The following is a 26,064-nucleotide window of genomic DNA, read 5'->3' as shown; positions in this document are numbered from 1 at the left end:
TCAGGGCTGGGTCAGGGCAGGGCGGCAAGTAGCGTGTCTGGGTACTAGGCTGGGTCAGGGCAGGCGGCAAGTAGCAGTGTCTGGGTTCAGAGCTGGGTCAGGGCAAGGCAGGTCAGAAGGCCCGTAGGCCCACACACACAGAAGGCCCGTAGAGGCCACACACAGTAAGCAAGGCAAGGCAGAGAAGGCCCGTAGGCCACACACAACACAGAAGACCCGTAGGCCACACACCGTAAGCAGGGCAGGCAGGATTCAGAAGGCCCGTAGGGCCACACACACACACACAGAAGGCCCGTAGGCCACACACCATAAGCAGAGCAGGCAGGTCAGAAGGCCCGTAGGCCACACACCGTAGTCAGGGCAAGGCAGGTCAGAAGGCCCGTAGGCCACACACACACACACAGAGGGCCCGTAGGCCACACACCGTAAGCAGAGCAGGGCAGGTCAGAAGGCCCGTAGGCCAGGTAAGAAAAGGCGAGGAAGAAGGCCCGAAGGCCGCGCAGGGCAAGGAAAGGCCCGAAGGCCGCGCAGGGCAAGGCAAGGAAAGGCCCGAAGGCCGCGCAAGGCTAGAGCAGGGAGCCCAGGTGAGCTCGATGCCGAAGCACCGAGGGAACTGTCAGGCAGGGTTATAAGGGCCAACCCAGAACATAGAGTTGGACAGGGGAGATGGCCTGGGCCTGTCAGGAGAGCCAGCACGAGAGGGACCCCTGGTGTTGAGGCGGTTGCACTGCAAGCCAAAACTGTAACAGACAGCAGCTGTCTCCCCAGACCTCGGTCAACTCCCCAGCAAATCCCTGCTGCAGGGATTTTGATTGGCTGCCAGGGAGCATGAGCCCTGTGGCCATACCCTCGATGTTAGGACCCCCCAGTTGGGAGTCGGTTAACGGTCCTTTTGAGGACCGCTGGCTACAGGTCACCTTGGACCAGTGGGTCCTGTCCATCATTCGTCAAGGGTATCTGTTGAACTTCCTGAGTATCCTCATGGACTCTCCATCTTGCTTGTCGTGGTGCTAGTCCCCATATCAGGAAATTTCTGGACGGATCTCTCCACCGTTGTAATGGCCAGAGCAGTAGAATCTGTCCCGCTGCATCAGCAGGGGCAGGGATTCAACTCCCAATATTCCTGATTCCAAAGAGAACCGGGAGAGTGGCTCTGCTTCATCTTGGGTCTGAAGGCCTTGAACAAATATCTGCGAAGAGAAAAGTTCAAGATGGTCTCAGCTGAGCACTCTGATTCCCTTCCTGCAAAGAGGGACTGGCTTTGCTCCCTTGACCTAAAGATGCAAACGCCCACATCGAGATCCTCCTCTGTCACAGGAAGTATTTACATTCCTCGTGTGCGACAGCCACTTCCAGTACAAGGTGTTACTTTTCGGCCTAGCTTCAGCCCCATGGGACTTCACCAATGCCTGGAAGTAGTGGGTGCACACCTCTGCTGCCCGGGGGTGAATGGTCAAGAGCACCACCTGCGAGGGGCACTTCACTCCCTATGCTTAAAACCAGTCATGTGCTGGAGTCCCTCAGGTTTGTCATCAAGTTCCCAAAGTCCCTTCCTCACCCCATCAGCTCAGTTGGACTATAGAGTTACCGGCTTGGACACTTCCCAGGCCTAGACCTTTCTTCTTCATGATCGGAGAGCTTGCTCTGGCATCTCAGGGCGAGTCTAGTCCGCCAAGCCTACAGGTGTCCTGCCTGACTTTTGCTTCACTTACTGGGTCACTTGGCCGCATCTGTCCATGTTACTACTTTTGGCTCGCTTGCACATGTGGAGGGCTTAGTGGACCCTGTAGTCTCAGTTGCAGCAAGCCCACCCAGGGCCTCAGTGTGCACATTCACATCACGCCACCTCTCCAGACCACCCTATCGTAGTGGGAGTGTCTGTCCAATCTGGAGCAGGGGGGATTACCGTTCAGCTCCCCTGACCCAGGTTGTGCTTACCATGGATGCTTCTACCCTTGGGTTGCGGTGTGGCATGTGGATGACATCCACACACAAGGTCTGTGGCCTGCTCAAGAAGCTCATTGCCAGAATCATCTTCCTGGAGCTCTGGGCATTCTGAGATAGCTTGTCCAACCAGGTTATCCTGGTACAGACCAACGAACCAAGTGGTCCCATGCTATTGATGCAATTAATAGGCAGTGGCTATCTCTAAGTAAACTTGATTAATAGCAGTTAATGTACTTCTCCTCCAAGAACTTATCCAAACCTTTTTAAACCCAGCTACACTAACTGCACTAAGCCGCAATCCTCTGGCAACAAATTCCAGAGCTTGATTGTGCGTAGAGAGAAAGAATAATTTTTCTCCGATGAGTCCTTAAATTGCTACTTGCTAACTTCATGGAATGCCCCCCTAGTCCTTCTATTATTCCGGCTATCATATCCCCCCTCAGCCCGTCTCTACTCCAAGCTGAAACAGTCCTAACCTCTTATAGGGGAGCTTTTCATCCCCTTTATCATTTTGGTCGCCCTTCTCTGTACCTTCTCCATCGCAACTAATTCTTTTTTTAGATGTGGTGACCAGAATTGTACACAGAATTCAAGGTGCGGTCTCACCATGGAGCAATATAGAGGCATTATGACATATTCCGTTTTATTAACCATTCCCTTCCTAATAATTCCTAACATTCTGTTTGCTTTTTTGACTGCTGCAGCACACTGAGCCGACTATTTTAAAGTATTATCCACTATGATGCCTAGATCTTTTTCCTGGGTGGTAGCTCCTAATATGGAACCTAATATTGTGTAACTAATATTGTGTAACACCTTGCACTTGTCCATATTAAATTTCATCTGGCCATTTGGGATGCCCAATCTTCCAGTCTTGCAAGGTCATAAGAACATAAGAAAATGCCAATACTGGGTCAGACCAAGGGTCCATCAAGCCCAGCATCCTGTTTCCAACAGTGGCCAATCCAGGCCATAAGAACCTGGCAAGTACCCAAAAACTAAGTCTATTCCATGTTACCATTGCTAATGGCAGTGACTATTATCTAAGTGAACTTAATAGCAGGTAATGGACTTCTCCTCCAAGAACTTATCCAATCCTTTTTTAAACACAGCTATACTAACTGCACTAACCACATCCTCTGGCAACAAATTCCAGAGTTTAATTGTGCGTTGAGTAAAAAAGAACTTTCTCAGATTAGTTTTAAATGTGCCCCATGCAACTTCATGGAGTGCCCCCTAGTCCGTTCTACGATCCGAAGAGTAAATAACCGATTCACATCTACCCGTTCTAGACCTCTCATGATTTTAAACACCTCTATCATATCCCCCCTCAGTCTCTTCTCCAAGCTGAAAAGCCCTAACCTCTTTAGTCCTTTCCTCATAGGGGAGTTGTTCCATTCCCCTATAATCATTTTGGTGTACCCTTCTCTGTAACCTTACTCCATCGCAATTATATCTTTTTTGAGATGCGGCGACCAGAATTGTACACAGTAATTCAAGGGTCCCGGTCTCACCATGGAGTGATACAGAGGCATTATGACATTTTCCATTTTATTCACCATTCACTTCCAATAATTCCGAACATTCTGTTTGCTTTTTGACTGCCGCAGCACACTGTACCGATGATTTCAATGTGTTATCCACTATGACACCTAGATCTCTTTCTTGGGTTGTAGCATCTAATATGGAACCCAACATTGTGTAATTATAGCATGGGTATTTTTCCTTATATGCATCACCTTGCACTTATCCACATTAAATTCATCTGCCATTTGGATGCCAATTTTCCAGTCTCACAAGGTCTTCCTGCAATTTATATCACAATCTGCTTGTGATTTAACTACGCTGAACAATTTTGTGTCATCTGCAAATTTGATTATCTCACTCGTCGTATTTTCTTTCCAGATCATTTATAAATATATTGAAAAGTAAGGGTCCCATACAGATCCCTGAGGCACTCCACTGTCCACTCCCTTCCACTGAGAGAATTGCCCATTTAATCCTACTCTCTGTTTCCTGTCTTTTAGCCTCCTGTAATGTATCCTTGTGTGTGTGTGTGTGTGTGGTGTATATATATATATATATATATATATATATATTATATATATATATATATATATATATATATATATATATAATAGCTATATAGCACCGTCCAATTATACAGATCCCTGAGGGCACTCCACTTTTTAACCCTTTTCCACTGAGAAAATTGACCATTTAAATCCTACTCTATGTTTCCTGTCTTTTAAACCAGTTTGTGATCCACAAAATGACATCACCTCCTGTACCCATGACTTTTTAGTTTTCTTAGAAGCCTCTCATGAGGGACTCTGTCAAACGCCTTCTTAAAATCCAAATACACTACATCTACCGGTTCACCTTTATCCACATGTTTATTAACCCCTTCAAAAAAATAAAGCAGATTTGTTAGGCAAGACTTCCCTTGGTGTAAATCCATGTTGACTATGTTCCATTCAACCATGTCTTTTCTATATGCTCTAACGATTTGATCTTGAGAAATAGTTTCCACTAGTTTCCTGGCACTGAAGTCAGGCTCACTGGTCTATAATAGTTACCTGGATCGCCCCTGGAGCCTTTTCTAACTAATAGATCAGAAATTTCATTTTTTACTTCCTTCAGTACCCTAGGATGCATACCATCTGGTCCAGGTGATTTGCTACTCTTTAGATTGTCAATCTAGCTTACTACATCTTCCAGGTTCACAGTGATTTTGTTCAGTTCGTCTGACTCATCACTCCTGAAAACCATCTCCGGAACTGGTATCTCCCCAACATCCTCATTAGTAAACATGGAAGCAAAGAATTCATTTAGTCTTTCTGCAATGGCCTTATCTTCCCTAAGAGCCCCTTTAACCCCTCGGTCATCTAATGGACTAACCGACTCCCTCACAGGTTTCTTGCTTCGGATATATTTAAAAAAGTTTTTTTGAGTTTTGCCTCCATGGCCAATTCATTTCAAATTCTCTCTTCGCCTGTCTTATCAATGTTTTACACTTAACTTGACAATGCTTATGTTTTATATCCTATTTTCTTCAGATGGATCCTTCTTCCAATTTTTGAAGGATGTTTTTGTTGGCTAAAATAGCCTCTTTCACCTCTCCTTTTAACCATGATGGTAATTGTTTTGCCCTTCCTTCCACCTTTCTTAATGTGTGGAATACATATGGACTGTGCCTCTAGGATTGTATTTTAAACAATGTCCATGCAGTGATGGGATCACATATTCTGCCTCTTGGGGATCCCAGATGTGGACCTCTTCACCTCCCCCTGCAACAACAAGGCGAGTCACTTCTGCTTCCTGTACAGGGGGGGACGGAAGACCAGCCTCGGATGCCTATCTTTGGGGCACAGGCCTTCAGTATGCATATCCTTCTCTTCCTCTGGTGATGAAGACTCTTGTGAAGCTCCAGCAGGATGGGGAGACCATGATTCTCATTCCCAACTCTTCCTGCCTAGGGCTCTTTTTTTGGGGTTCAGACTGTTTCCCTCTGTTCTCCCACAGCACCGCAGTGGTTGTGCCTGTTGCACCAGGTTAGGTGCCTGTGGGTTTAGTAAAGTTTGGGAGCAGCCTTTAGCTTGGTATTCACCCATGTGTGAGGACTACCATTCTGTTTGTCCTAGGAGAACATCTGTTACAGGTATCAACTTCTGCTTTCTCCTGGAATCTCTGACATTTTCATTATCTTCAGTGCTCCTTCCCCTAACTTGTTGTCTTTCATCTCCTGTTCTTTCTCCTCTACGTAACTTCATTTTTGTGCTGCTGTTATCTAGTTTTCTATCCACTAGCTCTCTTTTTCTTCTCCCTTGCCTTGATGCACAGCCTAGCGACTGAAAATCTAAGAGCATGTGGGCAAGCCATAAAAAGGGAACATAAAGGCAACTAAGGTTTGGGGATCCATTTGAAAACACTGAATTAGGACAGCTGATCGAGTAGCTCTAGGAGAAGTAATCATACATTACTTGTAATGCATTCTAAACAGCTGAAGAAGTTAGGGGCTATTCAGCTTGGAGAAGAGATTGCCGAGGGGGGATATGATTAGAGGTCTTTAAGATCATGAGAGGTCTTGAACGAGTAGATGTGACTCTGTTATTTAGACTTTCGAATAATAGAAGGACTAGGAGGCATTCCATGAAGTTAGCAAGTAACACATTTAGACTAATCGGAGAAAATTCTTTTCACTCAACGCACAATAAAGCTCTGGAATTTGTTGCCAGAGAATGTGGTTAGTGCAGTTAGTGTAGGCTGGGGTTCAAAAAAAGTTTTGGATAAGTTCTTGGAGGAGAAGTCCATTACCTGCTATTAATTAAGGTTGACTTAGAAAATAGCCACTGCTATTACTAGCAATGGTAACATGGAATAGACTTAGTTTTTGGGTACTTGCCAGGTTCTTATGGCCTGGATTGGCCACTGTTGGAAACAGGATGCTGGGCTTGATGGACCCTTGGTCTGACCCAGTATATGGCATGTTCTTATGTTCTTATGTCCCCTCATTGTGGTCCGTCCATATCTTCATTGTTTAGGGATGGGTTATGTTTGTTTCTTTGCCCTAGAGACAAGAGTGGTGCAGCATGTACTCTCTGCAGTGCTTGACCTGGATTCCTCCTCTTTTGGGTCTCTTTCTTAGCAGCACAGTAAACACTGGGCACATATGTCCAACAGAATTAAATTTGTTCTAATTTCCTGCAGGGAACTGAGATTTCCTTAAAAAAAAAAAAAAAAAAAGCTCATTTGCGAAACCATGTCTAGTATTGAGCTTATATGTATATTTTCAAGATGCCCTCTCAAGTTAATTTGACTAGGAGTTATTTGCTTTTATGCAAGCAAGAATAAATCTGTACAGCAATTTTATGGGGAATGCTGTGGCAAACGATGGTACATTCCTCTACTATAGACTGCCCTAATCTACTAGGTCATTCTACTTCTTAGGGATCCTCAGTGGGGGTCCAATGATAAATCACCTTTTTAATCTTTCCTTTTCTTCTTTCTAATATACTGTATATTCATGAGCAATAAGACAGACCATTCAAAACTGTTATCTGGGCACATTATCACATATCAAGAGGCATTGTATATCTAACATAACCTAGTCAGTGCAAAGTAAATTTTACCCTCAGATCCCTTGGTGGCAAGTCAATAAACCCTCGCACTATCAGCTGATCCAATGCTTTGCCATATAATATGCTTCAAATTATTTTAGAATTTATTTTAAAAGTAGTTTTAGCTTGTACTCAGCATATAGCTGGTTAAGCAAACAAACTTCCCAGGAGAACAGGGGTGAGCCTAACTTCTTCCAACCCCTCAAAATAAAAAGAATTGAGGGCATAGTGGCTCTTCCCCTGCTGAAATGAAAATTACAGGCCTACCTCTGCATCCAATCTCAGCCTGCCCCTACCTGTAACCACAAAACAAACATTTCCAAAGCCATTGAGAGTGTGGTAGATTCTTACAGCTACCAGCAGTGTCGAGAATTGCTCTGACAGCAATGTTAGTAATGTATGCACTCTGTACCATCCCAAAATGCTCCTGATTTAGTCTTCATCTGACACAAAGTGAAACGGATAAATGCATCTGCCTCTGTGCATGGTCACAACCAATTTCTTCTCCAGAGAATTGCTAGCTAAATGTAATTTAGCTTAATATGATTTATTCTTGTTTTGTGTTTATACCCTCTCATCAGACATGCAAAGCAGTTGCTTTATCACTATGTTTTTATTGTATTTTACTGGTATTTTGATATAATTATATATGTCTTCATTCTAAATCACCAAGAGCCATTGTGCATCTGGAGAGTTTATACATTTTAAATAAACTGTAAACTAGATTTTTTCATGTGCTTCTGTTCAAGCAATGGTTAGCGCACATTAAGAAATCAAACTTTTAAAGAGAGTATATTGAAACAGAAGCCCATACAGAGCTAAATTTTGCAAATACTTCCTACCTGTAGATTTTAGTCCTGAATTTTCAAAGTGGACTTATGCACATGTAACCACCGCTTTTGTGGGGTGCAGCAAATTTAGGGAGTCACAAAGTTCCCCCAGGCAGCTCTTCTAGGTCCCGGACCTCTCTTGTTCTTGTACATGTTTCACAAGAGCCCCTGGAGACGCTGGGGTTCATCCAGTGCCCCTGGTGCAGTCATGACACAGAATCACTTCACCTCAGTCTCCTTGTCTCTATTCAGTGGCACACTCAAGTGGGAAATCTTTCCATTTGGGGAGAGTAGATAGCAATAAACCATGAAGTAAAAAATTTTAAAATCTCCCTACCAAACTAGTGTCTAATTAAAAAATGCCTTCTCCCTGGAGGGAAGGGTAATTCCCTGAAGCAACCAGTATAAGCCAGGGGCAAATATGTCAAAAGATCCTTTGCTCAAAAACTCTTCAAAACAGGTAACCTTCTAATAGTCTCCACAAAATCTCATCGAAAACAGAAATACATTCCCAGGCTGCCTCCTTTGCTATTTTCTGGGCACAAAGGTAAGAAACGCATCTAGGTCCTCAGTCCTTCAAGATACCAGGGCTTTGCTTATCTACCAGGAACTGACCTCAACTGTCCAAAAATTCAGCAAGCTTCCAAAACTTCAGTCTCCAAAACACTCCACTCTCCATGGGTACATTTCCACCAGGGAAGCAGAAAGACCCCCTCTGGATCAGTCCTCTGAGAGAGAGGCAATGACCCTAATCTCATGGTTAGAAGGAAATTTACATCCTTGAACCTCAGCCCTCAAATTGGTAGGAATATAGCAGGGGGAGGATCCAAATAACACAAACCCTTAGATGCTGAAAACAGGGCAAAAAGAGTAGCAGCTGCTATAACACAAATGCACAAATTAGATTTACATGCATACTTTTAAAACTGAAATGTGTATGCAAATCCTCTCCCCACTCCATTGTCTCTCTTTGGAATGCCTCTTTTGAGTGCGGTTAAAAGTACACACAAAATAGTTTCACATGTTTTTTTTTTTTTTTGCCTGCCCAGCTCCCCAATGGATTTTTAAAGTGCCATTTATGCACTAAATGCTTTTGAAAATAAGGTTCTATAAGACTATGGGTGAAGTATATATAAAAAGTGCTAATTAGATTGGATGACGTTTTCGTATTTTGAAAGCATTAGTGTCGGGATATTTTTAGATAATTTTATCAGTTTAAAACTTTTTCATTATGGTTTGTATTTACCTTTTGAAGATCCTTTTTGTGATTTATAGGGCTAAAGATGGCAGCTACTTTGTACTCTGTCTTTAGCTCAAATTTTCAAAGCATTTGGAAAATTTAGGGAGTTATCCCTGTACATGCATACACATATATGCAAAACAGGTGTAACTTTCTGCATGTACCTTTAGGGCCATACTTTCGAAAACTGAAAATGTACATGTCAGTGTCTTCTCCACCCCTGACTGAATCTGCAGGAATATCTTTTGCTAGTGTGATTAAAAATAGGTGTGAAATCAGGCTTTGCACTTACTTTTTATATGCCAACTCTCTAATGGATTTTCAAAATGACACTTGCATGCATATAAACCAGGATGTTATGCATATAAGTGACTTTGAAAATGAAGCTCATATTCTGTGTTTCCAAAAAAATGAGACTTGGCATTGTTTCATTGTAAACTCACTCACAAGCAGTAAATAAATGTGCAAATGACAAGACAATAAAACATGTTTTGAATACAGGCTTCTATTTAATGTGGCATAAGCAGTGTTTAGTTGGTGAAAAATAAAAAATATCAAATCTTAAAAGCATGATATTGTTCAAAGCGTGCTTGTTGATGTGGTTCAGAACAGCATCGGAATAATTGAAAATGTGACCTTCTGGACTACATTCCCATAGCGCTCAACAAACAGCTATGAACCATACCCTGAAGGCACTGCTGCTTCTATGCTCCAAAGTTGAGAACTTAAGTTAAACTGTAGAAACGTTTGCCTCCCCTTCTTCAGCCCCTGCCCAGTATGTAAGGGGCTTTCTGGAGGGGAATAAATTTATTACTTTTACACTCTAAGGGCCTCATTTTCCAATATCGCAGTGGTAACGCATGAGGGGGCGTGTCCCATGCAAATAAGGCATTTTTCGTGCAGCGGGGAAACATCGCATGACGCAATGTTTTCGCCATTTGCGGAAATGGATTCGCAAATCGCGAAAACATCGTGCACCGCGATAAAACAACCAATGAATCTTCGCAGTACACGAAAGTGTCCAAACAGCCTATTTCCACTCCTAGGTGCTGCAAGCAACATGTTATATGAAACTGAGCACTTGTGAGAGAGTGAGAGTGAGAGTGAGAGTGAGAGTGAGAGTGAGAGTGAGAGTGAGAGTGAGAGAGAGAGAGAGAGAGAGAGAGAGACTTGCTATAGTGCCTATGCCCTAGACAGGTATTTGTAGCCCTATGGGAGGGCCACCTAGTAACTCGAGGTGGGGATTAGGTATGAGCGTAGGGGGTTGGGGGCCACTTTCACTTTCAACATGAGATGTACGGAAAGAACAGTGGTCTCTAGTGAAGATTTGCTGGCCGTCGGAGTGAGGAAACTCACTCCAAGAAGAGATTTGGGCAACGTTCTCTCCACCTAGCTTGTTGTTGCCCAGGTAGAGTGTCCATCAAGCTAGGTGGAGAGAACATTGCCCAAATCTCTTCTTGGAGTGAGTTTCCTCACTCCGGCCTCAAAATGCTTCACTAGAGACCACTGTTCTTTCCGTACGTCTCATGTTTAATGTTGAAAGTGGCCCCCAACCCGTACGCTCATACCTAATCCCCACCTCGAGTTACTAGGTGGCCCTCCATAGGGCTACAAATACCTGTCTAGGGCATAGGCACTATAGCAAGTCAGCTCTCTCTCTCTCTCGCTCTCTCTCTCTCTCTCTCTCTCTCTCTCTCTCTCTCATATATATATATATATTTATATATATATATATATTTATAGATATATATATTTATATATATATATATATTTATATATATATATATTTATATATATATATATATTTATATATATATATATATTTATATATATATATATTTATATATATTATATATTTATATATATATATATATATATATATATATATATAGCTGTTTCGGAGTTGTCGTGTAGCGCACAAGGTACCGCAAATGAAAGTGTTGTAGATAGGAGCCGCGCTAACACTGCGGCTGTTTCGCGGCACACGATAACTGTTTCCGGTTTTACATATGCTCCGCCCCCTGAATATAAAATTACGAATTTGCATTTGCAAATCGCGTTAACGGCTGTTAGCGCGATTTGCGAATTTATCTCCCGCGATAACACCTTGGAAAATGACCCCCTAAATCTGGAAATCAAGTTTGAAGGGCTCTTGGGATTTTTTTGGGTACTTCTAGGGCATCTAGAATGGCCATTATCAGAGATCGGATGCTGGGCTCGAGGGATCATTGGTCTGACACATCATTGCAATTTTATGTTGCTGTTATGTTATCTAGTTTCTGGAATGGGGATTTTTAAATAAAGTTTTCATATATTACGTTCTCCAATAGGTTGACCATAGTCATACATAATATGCAATCAAATTAAAATGAACATTATAATAACATTGAATTAATTAAAATTGATACTGCCTTCTGAAGGGTTGCAGGGAAATTATATCCTCTTTCAAATAAAACCAGACATGGGAGGAGGAATGCTCTCAGATAATAAAAACGTAGATTTTACAATGTTCTATATGGCTTCAGAATCAAATGCCTTATTAAACAAAAATGTTTTTAGATTGAATTTAAATGTTTTTAGGTCTGCACAAACATGTAGGATATCAGGCAAGGCATCCCAAAGTAAGGGGCTGGCCACAGAAAACACCCTCTTTCTAGTTATATCAAGCCTGGCAATTTAATAGATTTTTTCCTAATGAGCGTAGTTGTTTTGCGGGCTTATAAAGATGTAATGAAGTGCAAGCCCAAATGGAAGAGTCGTTATGAATAAGTTTTAATATAGTTGTCAATACTTTATAATGGAATGCGAAAGGATACAGATATTCAATATAATGAGGCTAGAGTGGGTGATATGACTCCGATAATTAGTGTTAATTAGAATATGGACAGCTGAATTTTGAACAAGTTGCAAAGGACGGGTTATATATGCAGGCAGATCCCCAAGTAAAGGGCATTGCATTAATCAAGTTTTAGTAAGTATCAAGCCATGTAAAACCATTCTGAAGTCACAATAGTGATTTTAGTCATTTGAGTAAGTGCAGTTTGTAGAATGAAGTTTCAACTATTTGAGATATGAGATTGCATAGATAGATTACTGTCAAGAATTATTACTAGGTTGTGAGATTTCATTGAAATTGGAATAGTGATTCCATCATTAGTTCCATGTTCAATTTTAATTTATTATGTGATAACCAAGTTTTCACAGTATTAATGTATAATGTTAGGTATGGATCCAAGATGAATTGTAGGGGTTAAAGAATTGAATGTTATCAACATAGATTTTAAAGTTAATACAGAGTCAAACAAAAGGTGGCATAAAGGCATGAGATACATATTGAATAGTAATGCTGAAAGAGCTGATCCTTGTGGGACTCCAGCTATATTTAACATTAGGGATGTGAATCGTATTTCTGACGATTGAAAATATCGTACGATATTTTCAAAGTAGTCAGAAATCGGGGGCTCCCCGAAACCGATAGGAAAACCCCATGAAATTGTTCGTGGGGGTTCTCTTATCGTTTTGGGGGAGGGTGGGAAAAACGGCACACAAAAATAATCCCTAAACCCACCCGACCCTTTAAAACATCTCCCTTAGCTTTCTCCCCCCTCCCAAAACGTTTTTAAATTACCTGGTAGTCCAGTGGTGGTCCCGGGAGCGATCTCCCACTCTCGGGCCATCGGCTGCCACTAATAAAAATGGCACCGATGGCCCTTTGCCCTTACCATGTGACAGGGTATCTGTGCCATTGGCCGGCCCCTGTCACATGGTAGGAATAATGGACGGCCAGCGTAAGGATGATATGATTTCAAACAGAGGAGAGAGATCACTTTTTAATAGTCCTGGGGGACAGTACACCAGGCATAGCTTGAGTAATGAAGTAGAAATAAATACAATTTCATATGGATTATTTGTCTTGATAAGTATTTTTCTATGATGTAGAGCAGACCTAATAATGGCTAATAATCCACCTCCTCTACGATTGGGTCTAGATTCAGATTTTGGAGAATAATCATTCGGACATAACTTTTAAGTATACTAGCATCTGAGTCAGTAAGCCAGGATTTGGAAATTAATAAGCAGTCTGTTTGTGTAGACTGAATTAAATCATAAATGATTGGAATTTTCTTTTTAAAGATTGAGCATTGAGAACTAGTAAGGAAAGTGTTGACATCATGGCAATAATAGAAGTCAACTTTAAGTATATATTATGTAAAAATAACATGGTGAAGGACAGTTTGTCCTGCAGTGTGTATAATGGTGATCACCATATCTCCCGTTTCCAAAAATTGTTGGAATAGATATGTTACAGGGAGATGATGGCAAAAAACTATCTAAAAGGAATAAGTTCAAGAAAGGAAGTATACTGACTGGGTACAACTGCAAAGGGTCTAACTCCAATGAATACATTCGCACTGGGGCACATGAAGGGGTGCACAAAGGACTTAAGCCCCTATGACATGCAGAACCTCTGGTGAAGGTGGGTTCCTCTTAGCCCAGTGCCCAGATGATGTCGATAGGGGGTCTGTTGTTCAGTTCTCTTGGGCTAAGAGGCTCTGCTGTAGTTGGCAATATGCAGTAAGTCCAGCAGGATGAAATGCAGACAAGGGCTCCCACATTGGAAGTTGGAAGCTGTGGAAAGCAGCCCAGAACATTCGGCCATTCATGACTTTTTATTGATGCCCTCTCTTTATAAATGTGTGTAGCTCTATTGTTGGTTAGAAATGGCATAAGCAGTGCTATACATAAAACAATGGATAGGGATAGAGGTTTCTCTCTCCAGAAACTGTCCCTTTGCAGCTCTGTGAATGAGTGTTCAAATGGGGGAATAGGCTGTCTTGGGGTAGGGGTGGGGAGAAGAATCTTTATTTTAAGGGATACGAAAAGAAGATTAGGCTGGGTTGGGTCTGTGGGGGATGAGTTCTGAGAGGATATTTTTGTAAATGTAGAAAAACTGTCTAGGGAGATCCCCCCAAAATTTGAACCTCTGTTCGATTTCTAGTTAAACAAGATATTCCGCGTGCAGGTGACCCAGGATTTATCATGGCTGACCTGTTAGGAAATGTATTGAATGTTTGAACTTGTAGTATTTATTTAACATTTTTCTATACCAACCTTCATGAAAAATTTCATATCAGATCAGTTTACATGTAACAAAGGGTATAACTTAAACAAGAACAATTCACTTGAAGCGGAAGTTACATATAACAGGGTAGATAACTTGGGGCTAGGCTAGTCAGAGGTAAAGGACAGTGTAACTGAGGAGAACTAGAAAAGGCAATGAAACAAAAGAAACGGCGGCTTAATTATAATGTCTAAACATGGCGAGGCATTAGCCGGTAAAGCAGAGTCCTGTCCGGTTGACAATTAATGGCTTAGAAAGTTAGGGGAAGGCCTGGAGGAAGAGCCAGGTCTTAAGTTTTTTTCGGAAAGTTCGAGGGCAAGGTTCTAGTCTGAGGTCAGTGGGCATATTGTTCCAGATGGTTGGACCCGCTGTAGAGAATGCTCGTTCTTTGGTGGATGATAGTCGCGTGGCTTTTGTTGGGGGAACTTGCAGGGTACCTTTGTACGCTTCTCTTATAGGTCTTGAGGATGAATATAATTTGAGAGGAATCTGGAGGTCTAGCTGTTGTTGATTGTATATGGATTTATGAATTGTGGTGAGGGCCTTGTGCATTATTCTATATTTTATTGGCAGCCAGTGAAGGTTCCATAGTATGGGAGTGATGTGCGAAACTCTGTTGGTGTTGGTTAGGATTCTGGCTGCCGAATTCTGGAGCATCTGTAATGGTTTGATAGAGGAGAAAGGGAGTCCAAGAAGGAGAGCGTTGCAGTAATCTGTTTTGGAAAAGAGCGTAAATGTAAATGACCACTGGATGGCATTGTAAATGATCACTGGATGGCATTTTGAGTAAATGACCACTGGATGGCATTTTGAGAGATGTGAGCAGTGTAATATGATGTGTTACTGTGTTTTGGGTTACGTGGTGGTGTGTTGGTCCCCTTAACAATCTGGGGTATATGATTGGTGGGTCAGGGTTCCACGGGAGGTATAAAATGGGGAGAATTTTGGCTGGAGTTTCCCTTTTCTAACCACCCTTTCTAGAATGGAGCTGGCAGAGGAAGGGGCCTCCAGGATGTAGTGGCCTGGAGTAGCCAGCCTGCAAACTGATAGGCCCGGGAACCAACCCACCATGGAGTGGGACCCTCTAGGGAAGAGGCCCGAGCCCATGGAAGGAAGAGTGTTTCCTCCCACAGAGGGAAAACTATGGAGGCAGAGGTGGACTTATGGCGATTCCTCTCCATGAGAAAAATATCCAAAACGATAGAGTAAGGGGATAGTCTGAAATGGGGAGCATCCCAAAAAAGTACCATAGCAGGTAGGATACCAGGGAATTCCTGTGTTTTTCAGGAGTGGAGAAGAGGAGAAATTGGAGTAAACAGTACAATTATGCAGTTGTGAGTAGAATTTAAGGGGGTGAACCTTATTCCCTGCATGCAGTAGAAACTGAGGTTGAACTTGAGGATGAATCTGGAGTATTGTACCTGTCCTTTGTGGGTTGGGGATGGATTAAGTTGTGGAAAGGGAATATTGCTTTTGGGAGGTTTCAGTATGGGGATCTGGTGAATGTATATCTTATATGCCTTTATAATGTTGATATTGGGAAATCAACTGATTTTCAAGTGAAGGCTGACTGGTACACTAAGACCTAAGGAGTACCATGTAGTATATGCTATGAAACTATTTTACTTCTGACTGTTGTATCCCATGAATTCTGATTATTCATTACTGACTGTTTTGCCCTCTGCGAAAATGTACATATGGTTGGTGGGTCACGGTTCCACGGGAGGTATAAAATGGGGAGAATTTTGGCTGGAGAATTGTGATAAAGCAGATTGTGACAAGCTGATTGTGATAAATTGCAGGAAGACCTTGTGAGAATGGAACATTGGGCAGCCAAATGGCAGATGAAATTTAATGTGGATAAGTGCAAGGTGATGCATATAGGGAAAAATAACCCATGCTATAGTTACACAATGTTAGGTTCCATATTAGGTGCTACAACCCAAGAAAGAGATCTAGGCGTCATAGTGGATAACACGTTGAAATCATCGGTTCAGTGTGCTGCAGCAGTCAAAAAAAGTAAACAGAATGTTGGGAATTATTAGAAAGGGAATGGTGAATAAAACGGAAAATATCATAATGCCTCTGTATCGCTCCATGTTGAGACCGCACCTTGAATACTGTGTACAATTCTGGTCGCCGCATCTCAAAAAAGATATAATTGCAATGGAGAAGGTACAGAGAAGGGCTACCAAAATGATAAGGGGAATGGAACAGCTCCCCTATGAGGAAAGACTAAAGAGGTCAGGACTTTTCAGCTTGGAGAAGAGACTGTTGAGAGGTCTAGAACGGGTAAATGTGAATCGGTTATTTACTCTTTCGGATAATAGAAAGACTAGGGGGCACGCCATGAAGTTAGGATGTGGCACATTTAAAACTAATCGGAGAAAGTTCTTTTTTTACTCAACGCACAATTAAACTCTGGAATTTGTTGCCAGAGGATGTGGTTAGTGCAGTTAGTATAGCTGTGTTAAAAAAAGGATTGGATAAGTTCTTGGAGGAGAAGTCCATTACCTGCTATTAAGTTCACTTAGAGAATAGCCACTGCCATTAGCAATGGTAACATGGAATAGACTTAGTTTTTGGGTACTTGCCAGGTTCTTATGACCTGGATTGGCCACTGTTGGAAACAGGATGCTGGGCTTGATGGACCTTGGTCTGACCCAGTATGGCATTTTCTTATGTTCTTATGCTCTCTGGATAACCCAGAAATAAAGTTATAAGTTTGGTTATTTAAAAGTGGTGTGTCTCTATTTATGCTTTACTTGTGGCAGCACTACAGGGTAATGTTGGGGCCAGAGGTCATGGTTGGGGGGGAGTACATTGATGTCCTCCCTGTCTAGTCAAAAGAAGGTTGGTGAGCTAACCCCTCTGCTCTATTCAGGCTGACTTCATCTGCATGACCTAATTTATGAACCCATTAACAAATTTGGGAGATGGACCTTTCTATAAATAGGGAACTGCCCATCATTTTGTCACTGAAGAGAGAAGGGTTAAGAGAGCCTGTAGCAGTAATGGGGCAGTGACTATTTTGAATGATCTGAGGTGGAGAAGGGAAGGTTGAGAATAGGCTATATTGGGATTGCCCTGGAGTGTGGAGGAAGGATATAAAAGATGTGTGGATGAAGGAGTTGTTTTGGGGATGAGGATAAATATGGGGAGTGAACTTAGAGGGGATGCCCAATGAGTGAATATCTGGGGAGAGGTATGACAAGGAGTATCATGCCACAATTTGTGATTTGTATTTACAAAGCTTTACTTTTTAATTTGTATTTATCAAAACAAAAAGGATATAAAAACATTCTTTCAACCACTGTTTGCCCTGAAAATCAATTTGCTGTGTATGTTTATTATTTAAGATATATCTTCTGTACAGTAATTTAACAGGCAACCAAAAGTTGGTGTAGAAATGGTTGCTAGGCTTAAATTAAGAAAACATAAATAGAAAATCCACAAGGAGCTGCCGCTTCCTTGTTCAAACAACATTTAAAGATAGATGTTTCTTTTTGTAGTAAGAGGAACATAATGGCAGCTGGTTGCCAGAGAGGTGGCCTGCAAGCTTTGAACAATAAAGGGGCAGATGGCCTTAGTTAAGTTTTTTGATGGGTACAACAGTGGAGCATTGCCCTGTGAGATTAAAAAGAAAAAAGAAAAAACAGAGCAATTACTAGTAAAGACACAAGTATCCTTCAACAGCTACAGTATGTTTTTCAAGATGAATTGGAGTGGAAAATGTGACATGACATTTATTATCTAGGAACAAAAATGTACTTCCCCCTGAAGTCTAACTGATGACCATTCGTAATCCGCTTAGCATGTACCATTATAGGTGGACTAGAAATAATTGAAACAAAATAATACATTTGTTGAAATGCTTGCTACTTTCAAATGATGGGCAGCCTGATGTTTTTATACTTTTGCAAGTTTGTTTTTCTAGAGCTTGGAGCAAATACTTTATTTTAAGCCTATTACATTTTTCCCCTCATTAGATTTGGATTACTGCTGCCAAGCAAGGGGTGAAGGCAGGCACATTCTTCTGGCCAGTGTAAGTCATCTATGTTTTACTCCATCCTATCCTTCCGTTCAAACTGTGACTAATTATAAAAACAAACTTGGATTTGCACATGGATATAAACCTGATCTCTGGACATTTTGTATCAGAACTGTGTTTTACCCAGACTTAGACTTCATTGATATAAGCTCAAGTATTTTTGAGTTATGGAGAAGAATCGTTGTGCAATAAAATGTTAGGAAGCAATTGAAATAATGTGCATGCTCATATAGTTTTCTTGTCTTTTATTCTGCTTTTATCTGATGAGACCCATCTTTTAGCTTATCTGTCTTTTTTCTATAGATTATTGCTTTCCCTTGTTCACACTGGGCAAACATTTTGGGTTACATACTCCACTAATCTATAGTTGATACATGCCAATTGTCTTTCATAAGAAGGTTTATTAACATAACACTTGTGATGTTTTTATAAAAGGAATATATCTATCAGTACTGTATGATCTACTTTTAACCCTTTTTCCACGGATGGCATGAATCCTAAGGACCTAGAAAAGAATACCTTTACGTGGGCTAGCTCCTCAATCCTCTCCTCAGTTCTTTTATTTCCGGGGTGGGGGGGGATTCTTCTCTATGGAGGGAAGGATAACCTTCTGGGCCTAGGCATAGGTACCTTGTATGTGTCTATGTTATCCTTGTTCTTCAGTGTAGGTACCTGAACGGATCAATTGTGACTCACAGGCTAGATGTTCAAATAATATTTTACTGGGAATTGTAATAACGAAATCAAGAATTATAGAAAAATTAAAGTCTATTTACATCCAGTTTTGGTAGAAACCTTAGAGTATCAGATGTTTACAGTTCTTGTCATGTTTAAGTGTCTCTCAGTGTGGGAAATTGAGATATGTTTCCTCCATTTAGGAAGAGTGAGTAGCCCATCATGGCTGGGGTATTCTAGTTATTTGTAGGGTCCATGGATGCCCATAGTACCTGAGGTCCACGTCATATGTCCCAAACTCCAGCCTGTCTGTGGTCCTCCATCCCAGTGTGGAGATTGGTGGGCTCCAGATGTTCTTCTTTCTACTTCCCTCTAATTCAATTATTGTGAGACCTTTCTGGGGAAAAGGGCTACTCTGGAAGCAAATCTTAACTTCCAATCCTGGGCATGGAAGGGGGATAGAAAAAAAGACTTCCTTCCCAATAGATGGTATAATCTGAATCAACATAAAAAACAAAGAGCCACAATACGATCCTGTATATGATATAGTAAAAAATAACAAAAGGAATCATCCAGTATAAATCAAAATATTCTTCACCAACTTAATACATAAGTATATTACTGTATATATCGGACCCGCATCAGCAAGCCTGACGATGTGCTTAGTAAGACTTTAAGCCGTCCGGTCTTTTCTATCATTTGCGGTTCGATAGATTTTGAAAGAACATCAACTGGTGCTTGAGAACAATTATTTGTCTGAGCCCATCAAATATTAGTTTTGCAGTCTGTTTATGATTGACTCACAGTCTCTTTATAATTGACTCGACAGCAGCCGTGTTTCGCAACTCCAGTGTTGCTTCATCAGGAGTCAATATCAAATCAGAAAAAGTGATCTTATGAACAAGAGAAAGGCATATCAGACTGTCATACTCAAAATAAATATAAAAGATACTTAGCTTCATTGATGTAGCAACCTTTTCTTAGGGGATGACGAGTCTCAATCTATTCTTCAAAGTGCCGGGACAGAGACCGCATTAAACCAATATCGTAGGTTAAATAACCCGCTCTTTCGGCGACGTGGTGACATCACAATACGTCGCAAGCATCAAATCACCAGAGTTACCAGACGCTAAAGCCGTCAGAGAAATGATCAAGGAACTTCACAGAAAGACATTGAATTCAAGTGTAGTGTTTAGATCAGCTGGATGAACTGTGTCTAGGGAATGAATCCATCGCTGCTCAGCTTTCAATACAAACTATTAAAATCACCTCCTCACCAGGAGGGATATAACTGTTCCAGAACACAAGCTTTTAGATTATCAAAATTGAGCGTTCTGTAAGCAATGAGTGACCAGAGGTGCCATTACACGTCCCGTGCTAATACAAGATCGGTGTTCTATCAGGTGTGTTTTAAAAGAACGTTTTGTTTTCCCGATATACCATAGGTTACAGGGACATTGGATGATATAAATCACTCCAATCGACTGGCAGTCTGTGTTGCTCTTTAAAAGAACATTCCCTGTACGTACCAGGATCAGTCCAGACAGCTGGGTTATGCCTCCCCTCCAGCAGATGGAGTCAGAGAGAAAACTGAAAGCACCCCCTAGATATACTGGTGTGCCACCTACGATCCCTCAGTATATTCTCTGACTCCAGCAGATTGAGAGGCATAACCTGCGGTCCTGGCCTGGTCAGTTTTTTGGTACTGGGAAAAAAAAAAAAAAAGAACAGGGGCATTTTTAATAGGGGGTCAAGGTCATCTGGTCTCTTTCTTCTCTCTGTTCTGTCTGTCCGTGTTGTTGTTTGTTTGTGCGCAGCGCGGTTAGAGCTCAGTGTGGGGCAGGCACATAGGGCTCTGCCCTGTGAAAGTTCCCGGGCTAGATGGTCCTTGAGGCTGGGGGAGAGCTTACCGGTGGGCCGGTCACCCTCCCCCCAATTCCAGGGGTCACAACCTTGAAGGGGGTTTTTTTTTCAAAAGCAAAAGAAAAAAAAAAAAAATAGTCAGCGGCAGTTTCTTTTTTTCGCCACTTCAGTCCTGTTGGGCACAGGCATTGCAGCTTTTCCGTGTTACCCCAGCCTTCCAGAGCCTCTGTGGACCCCGGACGGGGTGGCTTAGTCACCCGACGAGCTGTGCTGGTGAGCGGTTTTTACTCACCTAGATTTGGCGCCAAAATTTCTGAGGGCTCCATTTTGGTCCCGCGATGCCGCGATTTTCAGCCTGTGTGGCCTGTGCAGGAACGGGGGCGCGACTCTCGCGGGAGGGCCTCTGTCCCCGATGCCTTCCCGGGGACGAGGGACCCTCCCGGGGGCCGAGCGCTGCCCGCAGCGATTCTGTCCTGCCTTCTTCGCCGCGGCATCGCGGCGCTTCTGTGAGCCGTTCTCCGGCCCCTCCCCCCATGGGGAGGAGTGCGGCGGCCATCTTGGCCACGCGGCAGTCCGACCCGGAGGCTTCAGAGGAGGAGTCTTCCCCCCCCCCCTCTCCTAGCGAGCGAAATGCGCGGTCCCCGGGCGATTTGGGGAGCCCTCAAGCCCCTCCTCATTCGGGATCCCTTCAGCAGAGCTTAAAAATGTCGGTTCCTTTTTCGTCCGAGTTTGTGCTGTTGATGCACAAAGCGTTTTTGCAGGCTGAAGCTGGTTGGGAGGCAGAGGTCCCTTCTCCCCCCAAAGTCCCTAAACCTTCCTTGCCCCAGGGGAAGCCGCCGGGTGTGGGGTCCGCAGGAGCCAGTGTTCCCCGCCCGCGGGGGGGGGGGGGGGGGGGCTGAGAACTTGGGGGACGCGGAGCCGGTTCTGAATCCCCAGGACCCGGCAGACTTGCTGTCGGCGGACGAACAATTGCCCGTGGAGGGGGATGACCCCCAGGTGCTGCGTTTGTTCGGCAAGGAGGAGCTGAGCTCCCTTATTCTCCATGTCCTCCAGGAGCTTGAGCTCACGGCGCCCCCCCAGGACGCTGACACCTCTACCGGGGATATCGCTATGGCAGGGATTCGGGCCCCCCCTCAAACTTTTCCATTCCATCACAAGGTTTTACAGATTGTTTCCAAGGAGTGGGAGCTGCCTGAGTCTTCCCTGAGGGTCACTCGCGCCATGGAAAAGCTATATCCTTTGCCGAAGGAATCCTTGGACCTCCTAAAGACACCGGCGGTGGATTCGGCTGTCACGGTGGTGGTTAAACATACGACTATCCCTGTTACGGGTGGTATAGCCTTGAAAGATCTCCAGGACCGTAAGCTGGAGGTCTTGCTGAAGCGTATTTTTGACGTGGCGGTCCTAGGTGTCCGGGCGGCGGCGTGCAGCAGCCTCGTGCAGAGGGCCAACCTGCGTTGGGTTCAGCAGTTGCTGACCACGCAGGAGCTTCCTCAGGGTGAGGCTGAGCAGGCAAATTGCGTGGAAGCTGCGGTTGCTTATACAGCGGATGCCTTATATGATTTGTTGCGTACTTCGGCTCGCATTATGTCATCGGCTGTTTCGGCTCGGAGGTTACTGTGGCTTCGTCGTTGGTCGGCGGATGCCACCTCTAAGGCAAGGTTAGGTTCCTTTCCCTTTAAGGGCAAGTTGCTTTTTGGAGAGGAGCTGGATCAACTTATTAAGGACCTGGGAGACAACAAGGTATACAAGTTGCCTGAGGATAAGCCGCGTCCCTCGCGGGCGTTTGGGAATGCTAGGGCTCGTTTTCGGGGTCAAAGGCGTTTCCGTGCGGGAAGAGGTGGTGCCTTTCCCCAGAGACAACAGGCATCGAGAACCCAGTCCTGGTCTCCTTCCTTTCGGGGCAGGAGGCCTCAACGTGGAGGATCCTCACAAAGTTTCCCTGCCATTAAGCCCGCGCAATGAAGGTGCGCAGGCCCATTCCTCCGTTCCCGTTATCGGAGGTCGGTTGTCCCGGTTTTGGGAGGAATGGGTCAAAATCACTTCGGATCAATGGGTCCTCGACGTGGTTCGGTACGGCTACGAGTTGGATTTTGTACGTCCCCTCCGGGATCTTTTTATGGTGTCCCCGTGCGGCCCGGAGGAAAAGAGGCTGGCTATAGCGCAAACGCTCAATCACCTACGGGCTCTGGGGGCGGTGACTCCGGTCCTGCCAGGCCAGCTTCGGACGGGTCGCTATTCAATTTATTTTCTGGTTCCCAAAAAGGAGGGCACCTTCCGGCCGATCCTGGATCTCAAGGGCGTAAACAAGGCCTTACGTGTGCCTCGCTTTCGGATGGAGACGCTACGGTCTGTTATTGCGGCCGTCCACAAGGGAGAATATTTGGCTTCTTTGGACTTGACGGAGGCCTACCTCCACATTGGTATCCGAGAGCGTCATCAACGATTCCTACGCTTCACGGTGCTAGGGTTCCACTATCAGTTTTGTGCCCTCCCTTTCGGCCTGGCCACCGCACCGCGAGTGTTCACCAAGGTACTCGTAGTGGTCGCGGCTTCTCTGCGTCGGCAGGGAGTACTCGTGCACCCTTATCTCGACGATTGGCTCATCCGGGCGAAGTCGCATGCGGATTGCAAACGGGCAGTTTCCCTGGTAGTGAGTCAACTTCAGTCGTTGGATTGGGTAGTCAACTTCGCGAAGAGCAGACTCGAGCCGACCCAACATCTGGAGTTTTTGGGCGCGCGCTTCGATACCTTGGTGGGCAAGGTTATCCTTCCTCATCAACGCATGTTCAATCTCATGGCGCTGGTGCGGCGCATGCTGGCTCTCGCGACTCCCACGGTGTGGGATTATTTACAGCTCATTGGTCATATGGTGTCTACTATGGAGATGGTGCAATGGGCTTTTGCTCATATGCGGCCCTTACAGAGATCACTACTATCTCGGTGGGATCCCAGATCAGAGGATTACGGTCTGGAACTTCCTTTCCTGGAGGAGGCCCGCTCCAGTCTCTCATGGTGGCTCAATCCGGACAACCTGCTCCAAGGCGTGAGCCTGGAACCCCCTTCTTGGATAGTGGTGACGACGGATGCCAGCCTTACCGGTTGGGGGGTGGTCTGTCAATCCAGAGCGGTTCAGGGCACCTGGTCAGCGCGCCAGTCCACTTGGTCCATCAACCGCTTGGAGACCAGGGCGGTACGTCTGGCCTTGCGGCGCCTCCTTCCCATGGTAAGCGGCCGATCGGTACGAATTCTGTCGGACAACACGACCACAGTGGCGTACATAAATCGACAAGGAGGCACAAAAAGTCGGGCGGTGGCAACAGAGGAGGCATTGTTGATGGCTTGGGCGGAACGTCATGTGGCGCGCCTAGCGGCCTCCCACATTGCCGGCGTCGACAACGTTCAGGTGGACTATCTCAGCCGGCGACATCTGGATCCGGGAGAATGGGAGCTTTCGCCGGAGGCAATGTGTCTCATCATGCGGAGGTGGGGGACTCCGCACTTGGATCTCATGGCGACTCGGATGAATGCGAAGGCGGCGCGTTTCTTCAGTCGAAGAAGGGAGCACGCGTCGGAAGGAGTGGATGCGCTGGTACTGCCGTGGCCCCGGAACATCCTTCTGTATGTGTTTCCACCGTGGCCCCTGGTGGGGAAAGTGTTGCGACGCATAGAGTCCCATCAGGGTCTGGTGATTCTCGTGGCTCCGGAATGGCCGCGCCGTCCGTGGTTCGCGGATCTCGTCAACCTGGCGGTGGACGGTCCCCTACGGCTCGGGCATCTTCCCAATCTCCTGCGTCAGGGTCCGGTAGTTTTCGAGCTGGCGGATCGCTTTTGTCTGGTGGCTTGGCTTATGAGCGGAAGCAGTTAAGAAAGAGAGGTCATTCGGATGCGGTGGTGTCTACCCTGCTTCGAGCGCGTCTGTCTTCTACTACGCTTGCCTATGCGAGGGTTTGGAAGGTTTTCCATGCTTGGTGCGCCGGTTCGGGTATCACGCCTAAGCGTTCGACCGTTCCCCAGATACTCATGTGTTCTTACAGGAGGGCCTGACCAAGGGGTTGGCGTATAATTCGCTTCGCGTCCAGGTTGCAGCTCTGGGATGCTTGAGAGGTCAGCTGGAAGGGTCTTCCCTTGCGTGTCACCCAGATGTAGCTCGGTTCTTGCGAGGCGTTAGAAACTTGCGTCCTCCTCTTAGGCTTCCCTGTCCTTCCTGGAACTTGAATTTGGTACTCCGTGGCTTGTGTGTGGCTCCGTTTGAGCCTATTCAATCGGCTTCGTTGAAGGATCTGACCCTCAAGACGATTTTTCTTGTGGCTATTTTCTCGGCTCGGAGAGTGTCGGAGCTTCAGGCTCTTTCTTGCAGGGAACCGTTCTTGCGTATTACTGATTCAGGGGTTTCCTTACGAACCGAGCCGTCTTTTCTTCCTAAGGTGGTCTCGGCGTTTCATGTCAACCAGACGGTGGAGCTTCCTTCCTTTTCGGCGGAAGACTTGCAGACTCCTCAGGGTAAGGACTTGCGACGCCTGGACGTCAGGCGGGTTCTCCTGCGCTATTTGGAGGTTACCAATGATTTTCGGCGGTCGGATCATCTCTTCGTGTTGTGGAATGGGCCCAAGAAGGGTCTTCAGGCGTCTAAGGCTACGATTGCCCGCTGGTTGAAGGGGGCCATTGCATCAACATACATTGGCTGCGGTAAGCCTGTTCCTGATGGGCTTAAGGCTCATTCATTGCGGGCTCAGGCGACTTCGTGGGCAGAGAATCGCTTGGTCTCTTCCCAGGAGATTTGTAGGGCGGCCACCTGGAAATCTTGGCATACTTTTGCCAGGCATTATCGCCTGGATGTCAGGGGTCCGTCCTCACAGTCGTTTGGCAGCAATGTGATTCGAGCGGGACTCTCAGGGTCCCACCCCAGTTGAGGCGGCTTGGGTACATCCCAGCTGTCTGGACTGATCCTGGTACGTACAGGGAAAGGAAAATTAGGTTCTTACCTTTGCTAATTTTCGTTCCTGTAGTACCATGGATCAGTCCAGATGCCCGCCCACAAGTTCTGGGAGTCCGCTCGTGTTCCATTATTCTGTTTTTCCATTCCAGTTGCTATCTGCACCACAGAAGACGCGTTTTGTCGCGATACAATTGTCATTGTTACATGTTGACTGTTCAATTTTGGTGTTCTATTGTTTGTTTGTTTACATGAAGGTTACTGTTTGATCTAGCCTATA

At 44.7% G+C, this 26,064-nt stretch overlaps 1 protein-coding gene across 1 annotated transcript in view; it reads left to right on the top strand.

The window, feature by feature from the left end:
- The window catches only part of ENPP2 (ectonucleotide pyrophosphatase/phosphodiesterase 2), a 639,793-nt gene that overhangs the window by 177,610 nt on the left and 436,119 nt on the right, over positions 1-26,064 (top strand). The window contains 1 exon segment of the mRNA XM_029591948.1: positions 18,249-18,304. Within this exon segment, the coding sequence (XP_029447808.1) occupies positions 18,249-18,304 (56 nt within the window).

This window comes from Rhinatrema bivittatum, chromosome 2 (assembly GCF_901001135.1).
Source record: "Rhinatrema bivittatum chromosome 2, aRhiBiv1.1, whole genome shotgun sequence".
Taxonomy (NCBI): domain Eukaryota; kingdom Metazoa; phylum Chordata; class Amphibia; order Gymnophiona; family Rhinatrematidae; genus Rhinatrema; species Rhinatrema bivittatum.
Note: the sequence above shows the minus strand (reverse complement) of the source record. Positions and strands in the feature narration are given on the sequence as shown.